Here is a 17,539-nt window from a genome sequence, read left to right as displayed (position 1 = left end):
ATTCCGAGAGTAATATTTTAATGCCTTTCTCGATAAATGTACTATTCAACATAATAAATATTTTTAAATTCGAATCAGTTTCGTAGATTAGCGTGTTCAACAAACAAACTAATTATATGTAGTTGGTATCTATATGTATATGTGTGGCTGGATCTGGACTGTGGACACAAAAACTTCATCTGGTAAACTGACAATCTCTCACACATGTTCCCCTTGCACGTGTTTACGAGTCACAGACATGTTGTTAAGTTGGTGTTTTTGTGAAATTACTGGTTTTTTTACTTGGGTTATGAAATGTACAACGTACAACGGTGTTTTATTTTGATATTTAGATTAAGTAGAACTTTGGCTCTTCCTTGTATGCCGTAGTGAGTAACGGATACTCTTCTTTTGATAATTTCTAATTGGATTAACTATGCACTTCCTAAATGTGGACATTAAACATGTCTCCCTGCACGTACCAACTTACTATAGATAGGTTTATTGAAATTGTAAACACAATATGTGTAAATGGTATACATTCGGCTGATTAATTATAATTTTAAACTGTCGATAGTTTATCGTAATGTGAAGGTTACTGCAAGTAAACCGCAAAGTTATTGCAGCTGGTATTTATATGAATCTGTAACAAAAACAATTAAACCATGTTTTATAAACAACAGTTAGCGGTACTTTTGGTTTGTTTGTGCAACTAGTGAACTAAGTAACGGGCAAAAATTGAATTGTAGAAGAAATTAGATACAGTGGAAAAATTATTTAAATTTTATTTTATTATCGTCTATAACTGACTCACCGATTGCTTACTAAGGAATTAAAACCATTTAACACCAAGTGAGTTTCCGTGTAAGATTGAAATGTAATGAAATGCAAAAATAAGATCCCAAGTAACATCAAAATTTTCCACCAACAAAATAAACCAAAGCATTTCCTCCGGACAATGTCAGACCGACGCACGACAAGGCGACAACGAGCATAAATCACAAACCCAGACGTTTACAAACGACACCTATTCAACACTTTAACGGCGACACGGTTGCGTACGCGCAGTGTACCGTACACCGTCGTGAATGACGGACGCGCCGTATTTACAGTACCGTATTTTTGTACGGATTTATCGAAAGTTTACAGTAAAATAGTAACTAAAAATGGCGAGTAAGGCTAATGGAGTTGAGGAGTGGGTGCGGGCTCCTCCTCCTCCTGGGACCTGCCTGTCCAGGTTCACGAATGCCATCTATAACCCTGAAGAGAACAGCTTCTTGGGACGCACGCCGAAAAGATGGGGTATGTTATGTTTATATGTCATAGTTTCTTTGTATCTCAGTGTTATGTAAGGGATTAGGAGATGAAACTCTGAAGGACAATTTCTTAAAAGATTATCAATGTTACCTAATATTTAATTCAGTGGTTTTACAAAGAAAAGAAGTACCTACATAACTTAAACTGTAGTTGAGTACTTACTAATTCTATGCCTTATGTGTGATTGAATTAAGGTTTTCTTTCCTCATTTCTCTTGATATTACCATGACTAAACATTAGTACTACAACTAGCTATTTTCCGCAACACGCTTAGGGTTACAGGTAAAATAAATTTTAAAGAGATAAATAAATATACCTAATGCTATCTTAGCTAATTAGGTTATTCGTATACCTTAGGTGATTCGTAGAAATAAGACAAGTATTCTTGGATTATATTACAAAATGCAACTGGATCTATCAACATTAGCTACTAAGACATATTATATACCTACTGTTATGTATCATTGTTTACATAAAATATAATAAGGTAACATCACACTAATATAATAATATAAATGTAAAAGTTTGTGTGTTTGGATGTTTGTCCGTCAACCACGCTGAAACTACTAAACGGATTTTGATGTAATTTGGTATACAGACAGGGTATGAGCTGGCTTGGGTGATAGGATACTTTTTATTCCACGGGATCGCGGACGAAGCCGCTGGCAGAAGCTAGTTTACACATAACTTTACACTTTTAAATCGTTAACACCCAGTTTTCACCATTTATGTTATAAGTCCCATGTAATAAGTGGTATATATTGACAGTCACTTGTTTTCTTTAACAATGCAGTTTCGAATTGCGTCGAGATTTTATTTTAGTTTTGGCCTGAACTGTTTTTATTGCCAACCGTAGGTCAATGTTCGTAAGAATATAAATAACTACGTAATTCTACATACATACGTAGGTACCTGGCTTATTTACTTGATATTGTGGTAGGCCTAATGGTTTGTCAGAATACCTACCTAGTAATACCCATACATTTTCTTAAGTATCGGGAGCTAGTATTTGTGAGAAAGACTAGGGATGCCTATTTAGGTGGGAAGAATTGTTATCAAACCAAACTCATTTAGGTAGTCACCATTAGGTATTATCTAAGTATAAAGGAAAATCGGTACTTTTAATATTCCAGTTCTGAAGCTTCTACTGTAAAACGCATAGTACAACACACCCCTTAGTTGATTGCGCTCAGTCTGTAATGACATCTTTTCATTTATTTCGTTACGGGATCTAAGACAGTTACTTTACATACACATGACACCCAGACCCGAAACAACAATTTGTGGATCGCACAAAAAATTACTCCGTGCGGGAATATAACCTGCTACACGTTACGCGGCAGCCGGTTGCATACCACCGCGCCAATCGTGGAGTCAAATGTCCCTCTGGAACGTACCGCGCTGGACTTCAGTGTTTTAATGTAGATCCTGGCTTACAGACTTACAGGATCATAGTGCATCAAGTAACTGCCACGAAATTACATAAATAACAGTTAGTAGTTAGGTACTATTAAGTAGGTACTCCCATACGTAGTACCTAGTAGTTTAATTGCTTTGTTTAATAACTAAGCCATTATGTATATTATTTGTGGTTTCTGTAACCTATTATATTTGCGTAGTAACATATTTTACAGTAGCTATTCTTTAATATACAGGTCTATATGTATAAAAATTACCTTAAAACAACCGGAGTCACCGGAGTGATACCACGGCGTCACAGAAAACCGACGTGAAACAAAGCTTGCGTTGTGTTTCGTTGTGAGAGTGAAGTTATCGGAGGCCCCATTTTCAATCCCCGATTCCCCAACTTCTCTTAAATTTCTAGCCCCCAAAAGGCCGGCAACGCATTTGTAACGCCTCTGGTGTTTCGGATGTTCATGGGCGGCGGCGATTGCTTACCATCAGTTGATCCGTCTGCTCGTTTATCGGCTTATACCATAAAAAATAACTACACCACTTACAAAGATCATACAGATGAAACAACATAATCCAGTATATTATATACTTTACTACTACGCCTACATCTATCTAGTACATAAAGACGAGTCTGTTACCTATTTAGCTCCAATTCACTGGGCCTCAGTGGATACAGCGGTCATAAAATCAAAATTGACCATAAACCACCTTCCATCCTCCTTCACCTCCCCACGGATTGGAGGTGTGTCATCGTCTCATAGTGTAGTTTCTTAATTTAAGTAGTATTGTAGTAAGGTCCTTAAGATACTATAAGTACATACTAACAGAATTTATAAACAAAAAAGCTCTGAAAGTAAGCAATTTGTCCGTCGTTTTATGTAAAAGGTTATGATAAGTAATAAATAGCTAAGGATCATCCTCATGGGAGTCCTAATGTAACTGGTGGAAAGTAGGTATTAGATTGTAGCACCTCCTGCGCGGTTTTGGCGACACTGCTCGGCTCCTATTGATTATAGCGTGATGTTATAATATAACCTATAACCTTCCTCGATAATTTGACTATCTAACACAAAAATTATTATTCAAATAGGACCAATAGTTCCAAACAAACACTTCAGCTTTATATAATAAGTAAGTATAAGTATAAGATGTACCTCTGCATACCGATCGAAAAAGATATAATATGCTAAAAGTTCGAAAGCTTAGATGTCAAATGTGTGTAGTATAACAGATTTCTTAACACTTCTAGCGTTTGATTATGAATACCTACATACTTTATTATTATTTCTTTAACTGCCACAATAGATTTCGATGACGCTGTACTGATACAGTAGATGGCTTACCATATTCGTACATCGTACGATGCATCATTGACTCACAGTAACATGACGCCTGAGATTCTGTTACAGCCACCCAGTGCACCCAGTATTGGCATTACATCGTCCGGACATAACAGTTTGATTACAAGATTAGCTAAATTAATTACACTGATTTATGTTTCTATATGTAATTACTTCGTTCCGCCTCAAAGTCTCTGTTACCTAAAGTTAATGTGTAATTGCCAAGTTTTATGACTATTGAAGCAAATACAAAGAGGAGATGTCATAATTGGATTTCCCTTTAACATAATATATGACTCTTTACGAGAGAGAGAGAGAGAGAGAGGGGCGTTATAAACCACGTCCATCTCTATTTTCCATCTAGCGGTTCCATACTCTGTATTTATTAAGTCATTCATTATTTAACAATAATATAGACTTACAGTTAACACCTAAAAGCACCAACATAAAAAGGTTGCCAATTGTCCACATTTTAAATGTACCTCTTTCTGAGCGCTTCTAACCTATCTACACCTTTTTACTTATAATATCATTGGGCAGGGCTGATTTTTTGTGCCACAGTGCACAATCACATTATGGCATCTCCTCTTTGTACTTGCTTCATGCTCATGACACCCGTGAGAAGAGGAATGGTGGACAAATGTATTCTACTCTTTCGGCACAAGAGCTAAATATTACGTGAACCTTACCAGTGTTGCCATGTCGAGAACAGAATTTACGTTCAATTTCACACTGTAATAACACTATCGGTGTATTATCGGCACATAATTGTATGACCGTAAAATAGAAACAACAGCGATAAAGGCCCACCTTTTGTAACTTTTTCAACAATAAATATAAGTTAATAACACGACTTTTAATGATAAAGAAAGTCGAGGTGTCACGGATCAGTCAAATTGTGTCAGAATAACTGCCACACTCAGAGTCATTTAATGATTACTTAAACTATTCTTTAGTAACGATTTTATTCCGAAAACAATTGTTAAGGACTGTCTTAAGTAATCACCAAATAATTCTGAGTACGGCGGTAAGACTCCATTTTGTTAGTCGAAAGTTTTCGACTGTTACTGCTGGACTAAGGGCCTCCAAGACATGAGAGGACCCCATAAACCTATAATCTCTTCAATTGAAAGACGCTTTGGATAACGTTATGTAAAAGATTGAAGTTTCTACTTTAACCAAGCCACTGTCAATTAAGAGCCAATAAGGAGTCCCTTATTGGCTCTCATGATACCCATGAGGATAGTAGGAATGATTTTTGATTGACTGCACGGTTGGCGCGGTGGCTAGGCAACCGGCTGCCGCGCAACGTATAGCGGGTTCCATTCCCGCACGGAGCAACTCTTCGTGATCTATAAATTGTTGTTTCGGGTCTGGGTGTCATGTGTATGTGAAATTGTATGTTTGTAAACGCACCCACGACACAGGAGAAAAACCTTAGTGTGGGGAACGTTTAAAAAAAAGGTGACAAAAAATCCTACTCTCCACCATGACAAGAACCATTCAGACATTCCTACTTACTGTAAAATATACTAGCCAATATTTAAAACACATTCCTCAGTGTGACACGTGCCATCTCAATTAATGTAATGCACGCGCAGTGATCACTCGATATTGTATCAATAACCAATAGTGGCGTCTCGTGATCGTTTCATATTAATAGTTGTATTGTTCATCATTGCTTGCAAACGTGTGTCGACTGGATATCATTATGAATGAATATTCAGATCGTTACTTCATTTTAAACATAATTTTCTTAAGGTCATAATAAAGTTCGGTTTGGATCCTCAAAAGACTAGACTTTTGGAGACCTAATTGCTATTTGCAATTTCCAAGTTTATTGTTAAATATGGAGGATAAGGCAAAGCTTACATTTGGAAAAGCCTTTGATCAGCTGTGAACGTCGTTATTCGAAAGATTGCAAAGGTCTGTCCTGATAATGTTGAGGTAAAAAGTATTGTCCTACGGTGGAAGAGCTTTTACGGTTTTCAGATTCTTTGCAATACATACGTTTAATATGTGTTTGTACCACATCACACATCACATCACTTTGCATTAGAATACAAACTGGATTTTATAAAACTCTTTTTAATTGCAAGAGCATTCATAAGATCCTGTTTTGAACCCGTTTTCTTTCAACAGGGGTCGATTTGTATGCCTTTAGAAATTGATGACACAAAGCAATCGCCGGTGTTCAGTCGGCCTTTTGAAAACTAAGATTGGAATAACGAAAGGGCCATATTAAAAGCAGATTAAGAATGATAATTCAATGCGATATTTGGTTTTGTCTCTTTGGTTGAACCGACCCGAGAATCGAATTCGAGACCTCCTGTTTGGCATTCTAGAATCTCTAGATTATTTTTTACTGCACGGCTGGTGCGGTGGTTGTGCAGTCAGTTGCAGCGCAGCGTGTAGCGGGTTCGATTCACGCACGGAGCAAATCTTTGCGTAAATTGTTGTTTCGGGTTTGGGTGTGATGTGTATGTGAACTTGTAATTTATAAACGCACCCACAACACAGGAGCAAATCCTAGTGTGGAGCAACGTTCTTTTTTTCTTAATATAAGATATCATGTATTTTAATCTTACATCATCCTAGATCAGTGTTGACTTAACTCCTGAACTTTAAATTCAAATGTAAATAACTTCATTCGTTCTCATTGAACGGTTGTCCCCATTCAGTCATTCATTCACTCTTGGTTTACATGACCCAGTGAAGCGAGGCGGCCTTGTGCTGTTCGGATCAAGTAATATATTAGCAACAACGTATAATCTATTTATAGTAAATACATAGTACATTTGTTTATTAATTGTTGCTTAGACCAGTGTGGTCGGAATTAGATCGTTTTGTATCTATTTATTTCAGTTCCTTAAATACTGAATGATGCTATACATTCAGACCAGACACAACAAATTGTGGAACATACTAAGAATTATTGATTCCTGAACAATCAAAACTGAAATTGAAATTGTATGTGATAATGTTTGTAAATTCACCCACAATGCTGGAGACAATTGTCAGAAGCGACTCTTTCCTTTCTTCTTTTTTATCTTATATCTTTAAACTGGAACTACTAAATATCTTAATCTTAACTAATGTGAAAGTTTGTCTGTATGTTTGTTCCTCAATCACGTCAAAACGGCTGATTGGATTGGGTTGAAATTTGGAATAGGGGTAGATTATAGTCTGGAATAACACATAGGCTACTTTTTATTGTATAGAAACGCGGGCGAAGACGCGGGCAGAAGTCAGTTGAGACCTAAACTCCATGAGAAGTTTGTTACCAAGCAAGCTACAGTTGCTAACAAACATGATCCAGTACATCGGTACACCTGCACCGACGGAGGGAGATGGCGATCTTAAATTTTAATGACCTGACTCCCAATTGGCGCAACGGCAAAGTGTCCGCACGCCAGCTCAGGGTCGTAGATTCAATTCCCGCATCCGGAGCCACCGGAGTGGGCCACTCATCTTCCTCGACTAGATTGAACTAATGGTGCATGTGTCATTGGGATATTTCTTATGAATCATTTTTTATTGTCAACCAGCCGGTTTGATTTAAATTTAAATAGAAATGAATTGCCAGTACATGTATGTACTATGTAGTATATATAATATTAATGTACCTACGTATTTGCAAACGATAGAACTCCAAAGGATTACGAACGTTTTCTTATGGTTTTCGCAGTAGGGTAGTTTTCTCTGTCAAAAGAAATGAGTTTGACTGTGGGAGAACCATGCTTCGGCACGAGTGGGCCGGCTCGATCGGAGTGATACCACGGCCTAACAAAAAAACCGACGTGAAACAACGTTTGCGTTGTGATACCAGTCCAGTTATTCCCTTTCCAATCCCCGATTCCCCAATATCACTTCAATTCCTAACCTCCAAAAGGCCGGTAACGCACTTGTAACACCCCCGGTGTTTCGGGTGTCCTTGGGCGACGACGATTGCTTACCATCAGGTGATCCGTCTGCTTGTGTACGGGCTGATACCATGAAAAAACTAGTTGATAAAATTGAGAAATACACGCCACTTTGGCATCACTTAGGGTAGTCTGAATTTAGCCGCGACGTTAAACAATAGACTTATAGCTTTTTAACTGAAGAAAACTAGAAATCTTTTTGAAACATATCTCTGCCCACCCATTCAGGAAATACACGGCGGGAATGTAACCAAAATTCTCCAGACACGAGACAACGTCAATATAAATGTCATAAAAACATTAATTTGTGTACGTAGAAATGCGTCCAAACTATTTCGGTCGGCCATTTAAAATTAGACGCCTTTCGTCATATGTATCGGCTGGTTCATTGATAACTGCGCCCTATTTTTTACTGGTTAAGGTTGATTGTTGAGTGGTAGTGATGTAGGTTAGGGCGACTGCTTGTTACTGAGTGTAGGATTGTGAATGGTTACCTGGAGTTGGCAAAACTGTGTTTATTTTCTTCATAATGTCTAATGTAAATCATTATAACTTTCGTGAGACATACTAAATTAATTATTATGTTATCGGCTTACTCACGTAACTGTTTGACGAGGAACTCGACTAGTTTCAAGCCGTGTTAGAGGCTCATATTCATGAGCAGCAAACTAGTCGAGTTCCTCTTCAAATAGTTACGTGTGTAAGCCGAAAAACACAATAATAAGTCTTGTAAAGCATTTACATAATTAATTTATGATCAAAATGTAAGCATTCCTTATGTTATATTCATGTTTATAGGTTAATTAGATATAACATTACATTTACCTCTGCAAATGTAACAGCTCCTTTTCCCCAAAAGACATTCATTTGTATAGTACCAAGTTTTACCAATTTTGAAATAGTTCTTACATTGATATCGAATTTAGGGCTTTATAGTCTCAACAGCTGACTAAGCAACCAACCACTATACATATTGTTGTTTAGTTATATATTTCTGAAAGTAAACAGTCCGGTAAATGGTAATGAGTAATTGTTTTTTTCTTCTCATTTTGTGGAAATAATGGAGTTGGCACATAGCCAGTGACGTAAGTCGGTAACGTAGGTACTGTAATGGATGTACATACATTGTACATAATATACATATATATAAGTATATTCACAATTGTTTACATGTATCCACCAAAGGGTAGGTAGGTACTAACTGTTTATATGTAAACACTACATTTATACGCGAGTTATACGAGTATGATAAAATCTACTGAACAATAATCTGGTTTACTGCTGTTCAACTTCCACAATCTGCACGCTTGGTAAGCGGATTGGAGATCACAAAGGTTCAGATTTATCAGAGAGCGCTGTTGCCCGGTTTCTGTCATAAGTATAGTTTCTCATTCAGAAAAACTGAGAGGGAGTGTCAGACTCTTGCTAAAACTTGACTAAAAGCCATCCCGTTCCCTCTACTCCTGCTTTTCGTAGTGGTGAAAGCGCTAGGTAGTCCGCGGCTCCGGATAGGAATCAGCCCTACTGGATCCCATTTGTGATGGTCTGATGGCTCTTTCGGCCCGTGCGGAACGCGACACGCGCATAATACCCATACGGGATGTATACCTTGCGTACTACTTGCGAGGATTAAAGCACACCTACACAGAAGAATCACAGTTCTTCTTAAATAAATTGCGGCCGATGATATGATGATGTATTTTAACGTGATACTCCTTGGCTTCCAGGCATAGTGCTGACCTTCTACCTGGTGTTCTACGCGGTGCTGGCGCTCATGTTCGCGCTCTGCATGGGAGGGCTGTACCTCACGCTGGAGGAGAGCAAACCCACCTACCTTCTGGAGGAGTCACTTATTGGTAAGTTTCATCTTAGTTGTAGGTTATTTGTTGAAATGTGGTTGAAATTGGTTCAGGGACACTGGGATTCCTGGTGGACTGGGAATAAAGTGTATTTTCCAATTCGTACGTTTTATTTTTGTTTAAATATAATGTTGTAAAATTAAACAATGGCATAGGCGTAAAGAGGATTCTTCGGTAGTTTTGAGGGATTAAAGTCAAAGTAGATAAATTTTAGTGGGGAGCGTGGATGAGTGAAGGTAAACTACAATATAGGATTATGTAGATAGGATGTTCTATTTCCTCGGCTTCAACTTTGCAACCACACACGCAAGTTTAGTTCCAATAAAAAATACAATAAATTGCCTTCAGAAATTAACTTGCTACCAAAAGCCGGTCGATGATCGATAGCCTGAATGTGCTGTCGTAATTTTCCACCATTGCGCCATACACTAGACGTTTTACTAGCAGATCGCACGTAGGCTATGTAGTACGGCTATTAACGTATAGCGGCTGGGCTATAAATCGTAAGGAGGTCGCCTCACATTTAGCCGTCGGTGCCGGCGGTCAGGTCGGCCGGAGTTCCGCGCTTTTTATTACGTAATGGGTTTCCTACGGCGGTTCCTTCGCGGGGGACTAATGACTGCGACAGTGGGATGCTGGGATGGTGGGATGTATGGGCAGTAATTTCTTGGGTATCCTATAGCATGTTCTAGAATACATTATTATAAAGTTTAGCGTTTATGACTGAAAGGTTTGAGTTGTGACTAGGCAAACAAGGCTATAGTAGGTACAACGTGTTTGGGTTTCGATCCTGCGCAATTTATTTTTTGTTGTTCTGACTCTGATTGAGCTGTGCAGTAGATGAGACAGTGTTTGTTGATCCACGAATCAGACAAAAATCCTTGTGTAGGGAGTCTAGATTCTAAACAACTTATTCTACACCCACCTACTACAGATTTTCTTAATATGGAACACGTTCTTAAAAGGACATCACATACCACTACCATCTTTAGGGCCCAGGGCAAAACTTGCAAACATTTTGCAAGTTGTTATATAATGTTTAGTTGACCTCAATAACCGTAGTTTATCACCGGCAGTAACACGGAGCGTTGGATGAAGGTAGGATGTAAACAATGGAGCATTTTAATTATTCCGCCGAGTACCGAGTGCCGAGCTGTGCATCCTGTCCTATATAAATATTGTTAGCGATACATTGTAGTGTGGGATACGTAAATTATGTATTAAATAAACATGTATTTCCTAGGAGTGGATTATGTGTACTTTTACAGATAATAGGGATGATGACGGGGTATAAAACATAAATATCTAATTAGTCCGTCAGTTAAGTAATGAAAAAATAATAATTAGACACGTTTTTTTTAATTTGTTCTAAGTATTTGTTTTTGTAAAGAAAATAACAAAATACGTGTCTAAAATCTGTTTTAAAATAATTTACAAAGCGGACATTAAAATAAAATTAAGTTATCTACCCTATTCCCTATTACCTACATAATGCGACGTAGCTTGTCTTAAATTACCGCCCCGCTAAATGGGGTTTGCATCTAACAGGAGTGTCGTTAAAGACGCAATCATGTCAGTCATCAGTTTGTAAGCATATTTTGGGTCCTGTTGCTGGGCTAACTACAATAATTTTCCAGTTAATTACCTAATCAGTAGCGTTGGTAGCGTGCCGTAGCGGGTTAGATACAATTGTGGTCGGAATTTCATTGACAGGAAAAATGCAATTATATTTTTAATTGAATTGTTGGTTTCATCTATGTATGAAAATGTAGCATACTGAATATGACCAAGAGCTGCGGAGCTACCTAACGGGTTTCCGGGGCTCAAAGTAGGAGTAAGAACAAAACCATCCCGTTTTAAGCCAGGGAGTGTTAGGCAAAAGTTAGGCAAATGTTAGGCAAGGCGTAAACTTTTTTGTTAGGATCTAGTTATAGTAATTACTAGTATACAGTACACAAACCCGCTGAAATGTCAGATTCGATTTCTAAGTCGAGTAATCCCTTCTTTAAACACACAATGATTCTTTCAGGAGCCAACCCCGGCGTGGCATCTCGTCCCCTGTACGAGACGCTGGTGCTGAAGTACAGCGTGGAGAACTCCTCCGAGTACCAGCCCTACGTGGAACAGCTGAACGAATTCTTTAAAGGTAAGTTCTGCGGTTTATACTTTTTTTTTTTGATGAAACAAGCCGGTAATCGAGCAGACGTATTACCTGATGGTAAGCAATCGCCGCCGCCCATGGACACTTGAAACACCAGAGGCATTACAAGTGCGTTGCCAGCTTTTTAAAAGTTAGAAATTTAAGGGTTGTTGGGGAATTGGGGAAGATTGGGAAGGGGGAATTGGGCCTCCGGTAACCTCATTCACACAACGAAACACAACGCAAGCGTTGTTTCACGTCGGTTTTCTGTGAGGCCGTGGTATCACTCCGGTCGAGCCGGCCCATTCGTGCCGAAGCATAAAACTTTCTATAGATTCTGGCTTTAATTTTCAAATCAGAAATACTAATATGATTTACCTAAGTATTTAATAAGAGCATCTTGTTGTACCCAATATGTGAGTACGGAGTCTGAAATTATGCCCGGTATATGACAATAGGCTTACCTCCTATTACACGTAACTTATAACATAAATGGTAAAAAGTGGGTGTACATTGTATAGCGGCATTGAGTACCGAAATGTGCACCTCTGCCTACCCCTTGGGTGATAAAAGACGTGACGTTGCATTAATGAGTGCCGAAAAGTCTTTATTTTTCTGAATGTTTTGACTCAAAACTTAGGCATCTTTTTAGATAATATCGTGTTCGTCTACCATATCTTTTACAACTTCTACTCACTCACTCACTCAAATCTTTCCAATTGATATGTCAAATTCAGATTCACTTAACTTTCTATACTTAACGCCACAACCTCTGCCCACCTAATCAGTAAGAATAAGCTTGATAGAGCAAACACCGCACCCTCGGGCGTGGCTCGAGGCAATTTGTCCGCGTATGAGCTCCACAAGCCGACCACTGTGCCAATCAATAGTTCTATGGAAAACTACTACACCTTGTATACAGCATAGACGTACAATGGCATAGAATAGACAACCTTCGCAATTGTAGTGCTTTGCATGGAATAGACTGGGCTATGAATGTGTGGAGGTCGACTGTGGGTTTTAGATGAGGTTGGAGGTTATATATGTATAAGTTGACGTCATGTCTTTTTTTATGAAACACGCATAAAAACGAGCAGACGTATCACCTGATGGTAAGCAATCGCTGCCGCCCATGGACACTTGAAACACCAGAGGCGTTACAAGTGCGTGCCGGCTTTTTGGGGGTTAGGAATTTAAGGGTTCGGGAATTTGGAAGATTGGGAAGGGGGAATTGGGCAATGTCATTGTCGAGAGTATAGGCAGAGGTGTATGTTTAAATGTGACATGAACTTTGGTTAGTTGAGTTATGAGTAATTGAGTATCTTCTGGTCACGTTGAGGTGGCCGTATTTGTATTAGAGGTGGATGCTGCTTTCCTCACGATCTCCCGCCACCTCTCCCTGTTTGTGGACTGTCTGGCGCAGTCTGACACAGGGTTTCCCGTAGCCGATTTGACTTGATCAGTCCAGCGCATAGGTGATCTACCTCGTGATCTGGTTCCCTATTCTTCTATTGTATGACCAGCCGCTAGAGTTGTTATTACGCCTGGAGGCTGGAGACATGGTCAAAGTACTGAAGCATGCAAGTCTGTACTATGGTTAATAGACACTTTGTGAGACAGTTCCTTTGCACGGCAATAATGTAAACAACTCTGAAAAAAAGTAGTTTAAACAGATCATTGTATTTTTTAAGATATTTAAAAAATAATTTAAATATCTTAAAAAATATCTTTATCTTTATCCTATTTAAATATCTTTATCCTAGTTTGGGGGCTACCGATACACTTGATGACAACACCAAAATTAAACAAATTATTGTGATGTAGTATAAGACCATAATGATTGTGAAGTTCGTTAATAAATGTTAAATTCTTAATTATTTTGGTTCAGATTACAGCAGTGAGCGCTGGTACACGGCCCAGAAGGAGTGCAAGGCTGAGGACCAGTACGGCTTCCCTGATAACCCCTGCATCTTCGTCAAAGTCAACAGGGTAGGTGAAGGAAATGGGTAGATTAAGGAAGGGAAAGAGTCTGTAGCAAACCCCCTCTCGATCTTTCACGTATAAGTTTCACAAAAAATATTATTACATTTATAAAGCCCCGGTCTACATAATTTTATTAAGAAACCATTTTTTCATTCAATTTTAAAGTAGGGCACTTTAAACCTATCTTCCGACACTATAATAGTGATAGAATATATTTAACAGAGACAAAATCCAAAATAAAAATCTTAATAGATTTAAAATAATGTTAGTTTATTCTTAACATTTATTCTTTGATTCCAGATAATTAACTGGAAGCCCGAATACTATGAAGCATCAGAATTGCCAGCAGACATGCCTGAGGACCTGGTGGAACACATTCAGGCACTCGATCCTGGTCAGGTGAGAGACTATACTCATTGTAAATATTTGAACACTACACACCTTACTTGATGGTAAGCAAATGGACACCCACAGTATCAAAGAAGTTACAAGTGTGATCTTTGAGGGGATTGGACCTCTAACTTAAATTAAAGTACAATAACCTTTGCTGGTGTGTATTTTTTGGCAATTATTGGCAACCCTGGTCATTCAAATGAAATCAGACTCTAATGTATTCTAATCAAGGTTTTTAATTCAACAGCAAAAGCAAGTGTGGATATCCTGTGAGGAGGAGAAGGCGAATGACACAAAGCTGGAGTATCCATGGGGGAGAGGCATGCCAAAGGAATATTACCCTTATTCGTATGAGAATAGGGAGTATAAGAGCCCGCTCGTCGCTGTGCGGTTGTCTTCGCCAGGTAATTTCATTAATTAATAATTATAATAAACCTGTTTTTGTTAAGTTTACTCCATTAATGACGGCAATTTTTTTCCTGAAAGAAAATATATAGAGGTATTTTCGCTCATTACTCCTAATAACTGAATCGATATAATATATCTTAGTGCAAGTATACAGTTTTAGTTTCTAGCTATGTATTAAAAGTATAGGTTGATATAATAAATGTAGCTATGTCTGCCCACGTAGATGGAAATTTCAAGATGGTAAAATAGTAGATGATATATAGTTTTGGGCTGCTTTTTAGCATGAATTGAATATGATACAGGAGAAATGGGAGGGTTAAATGAATTTAGACAACTTTTTCTAAAGACGACAATTTAAATCGAAAAAAAAAACTCTATACACCTATAATATCTCCTTTCTTCGTTTCAGCACATAACTTAAACATCGTGATCCGATGTAGGGCGTGGGCCAAGAACATAATCCACAACAAGAGTTTGAAGGAACCGTCGGGCTACACTCGTTTCCAGCTGTACATTGAAGCCAATGACAGCGGCAACAGCACCGAGGCCCATACATAAGCGGCAATGTATCGCGTGTACAGCGATAGTGTAGTTCCATTGTGCTATGGAACGTGTAGTACTGCCGGTTAGGCTGGGTATGCACTGACTGTCGTCTGTTGTTTGTGATAAGAAAAAAGCGATGTGATGTTTTATTCAAGAATTCAATTGGTGATCGTATTTATTTATGTCGCTAAATATAACAAATCAGTATTATTTTCGCCAGTAAATGAAGTTTTATAGAAGATTTTTTAATAATTTAGTAAAAGAGTTCTTCAGAAGTTTATCATAATATATACGACTTATTTTTAATCTGCAGATGATTTATTACTCATAAAGTGTGCATCTTTTTACTCAGCTATATGTGGTTAATAAAGTGTCTCAATATCTTCTACAAACATGTTAAGAAAAGTTTTTTTACCATATGGACAGCAGTTCATTGCGTACCCAGCCTTATAATAGTAAATAGATCAATTTTCCATGATGGTGAGTCACCAAGTGTCTACAGTATACTTATAGTTTGTGATTTACACGCGTTGTGTATGTGCGGTCAACAAATGGATGGGTGTGCAAACAGCTTAGTAGATCTACTTTATAATCCCTGTCTTCTGACGTGGTCTTATCCGCCATTTTTGTGAAAATGTAATAGATGAAAATTAATTAATAGAATGCACGATCTTTACTTGTTTATTTTATTTATTTATATGTATTGTATACAGAATGCTTTTAATTCCTTGAGAGAATGTGCAGAAATATACGTTTAGAGTAAATTCATCAGTACCTTTAGTACGAGTTTGCTTTGCGTTGAACGAAAACGACACTCGCTTGGCGTTCTGATTGGCCGGCACAAATGAACCAACCAATCAGGGCACCGAACGCGCTCTCGTTTCGTTTTCGTACAGCCATATGTAAATGCTACGAAAACTTTTGAATGTAAGAAAGCGTGATGTTACTAATAAAATTATCCATGTAGGTTGGTTTATTCTATGTTGAACGAACAAAATATTATGTGCACTGAATTGTTTTACTTTTGTAAAATGGGATGAATGTTTTATTCTTATTGGTAGCAGCAATACAGCGCTTGATCGTAAGTGGTTGATGAAAATACTAAGATTATATATTTGATTGGAATTGTTCTTTTTTAATGTTATTATTTTGTGGATTAAGTAGTTTGGCTGTGTTCATTATTATGTGCCTTGTACACCAAATTAAATATGACATTATGATTGAATTGAAATGAGAAATAAAATGAATTAAATTGAAGAATTGGGCTCGAAGTTTTAGAATAGAAGTTACTTTGAGTAAAAGTTATAAATTCAGACTATATTGTAACTTATTTTTTCAAGAATTGAACTATGCAAAAATGTAGGTATCTATACATACAGGTTTCCCCCTTGGAGATTTTATTTAAATGTTATTCAAGTTTGCGATAGATGAAAAATAACAATGCGCATTACATTACCGTTTAAATTATGGTAAATATTCCACATATTATGTCTAAAAAGTATGGAAATTAACCAACTACGTGTAGTCAACCTGGTTATTTGGTTCACAGACAAGAAAATAGTGATTGATTCAGTATTTAGACAGTACCTAAGTATTGTTATACTCAATTGTATGATTTTTAAGTAAGCCTTTTGAAACCATTGATCGACTTAATAGTTTCTATACTGAATCTAATCATTATTTTCTTACCTGTACCCTTAGTACGAGTTTGTTTTACGTTTAAAGTAATCAAAACGAGAGCGCGTTCGGCACTCTGATTGGCCGGCTCGAATAAACCAACCAATCAGAGCGCGCAGAACTTATATTAAACGTAAAGCAAATTCGTACTGAGGGTACTGCGTACTAAATCTATTTGTGTACCTATGTGCTCTCTAAAATTTGATATTAGGTACGAAATAAAGTAGAAATGGCTCAGTTACCAAAGATGTGATCAGTCGTAGGTTCGATTCCAGTGCGTTATTTGTATTTCCTTGTATGTATCGTAGTGAGAGTATGTTCACTGTTCATGCCTGTTTCGAGTACAAATCCTATTTATAAATATTCCAAGTTGTTGATTGTATAAATGTGAATTCAATTTTGAATAAATATATCAAGTTTTATTATTTTCGTGTTTGTTTTTCGCTTTTACTAAACAGGATGCTTTTCCACCAGAGATGTGCTATGCTACGTTGCTGTGGATGCGTTTAGTTTCCATCAATCATATTCATTGGTACACATAGCTTAGCGCTGGTGGAAACG

The 17,539-nt window shown here is 37.6% G+C and overlaps 1 protein-coding gene across 1 annotated transcript; it reads left to right on the top strand.

The window, feature by feature from the left end:
* Positions 1 to 1,020: 1,020 nt before the first annotated feature.
* On the top strand, positions 1,021 to 17,403 carry LOC118273577 (sodium/potassium-transporting ATPase subunit beta-1). Its single transcript, XM_035590623.2, has 7 exons — positions 1,021 to 1,281; positions 9,703 to 9,831; positions 11,864 to 11,980; positions 13,863 to 13,963; positions 14,258 to 14,356; positions 14,598 to 14,754; positions 15,168 to 17,403. Exons 1-7 carry the CDS (start codon positions 1,146 to 1,148, stop codon positions 15,314 to 15,316), a joined length of 888 nt encoding a protein of 295 aa, XP_035446516.1. The 5' UTR covers positions 1,021 to 1,145; the 3' UTR covers positions 15,317 to 17,403.
* The last annotated feature ends 136 nt before the right edge of the window (positions 17,404 to 17,539 follow it).

Source organism: Spodoptera frugiperda, chromosome 1 (assembly GCF_023101765.2).
Source record: "Spodoptera frugiperda isolate SF20-4 chromosome 1, AGI-APGP_CSIRO_Sfru_2.0, whole genome shotgun sequence".
In the NCBI taxonomy this organism is placed as follows: domain Eukaryota; kingdom Metazoa; phylum Arthropoda; class Insecta; order Lepidoptera; family Noctuidae; genus Spodoptera; species Spodoptera frugiperda.
The sequence above is the reverse complement of the archived record's forward strand: the minus strand, read 5'-3'. Positions and strand labels throughout refer to the sequence as shown.

Excerpts from the sequence above, each read along its gene's own strand:
- LOC118273577 (XM_035590623.2), top strand. The coding sequence starts at position 1,146 with ATGGCGAGTAAGGCTAATGGAGTTGAGGAGTGGGTGCGGGCTCCTCCT. Across the intron at positions 9,832-11,863 it reads TCTGGAGGAGTCACTTATTG|GAGCCAACCCCGGCGTGGCA; the intron begins GTAAGTTTCATC and ends TGATTCTTTCAG. Across the intron at positions 11,981-13,862 it reads GCTGAACGAATTCTTTAAAG|ATTACAGCAGTGAGCGCTGG; the intron begins GTAAGTTCTGCG and ends ATTTTGGTTCAG.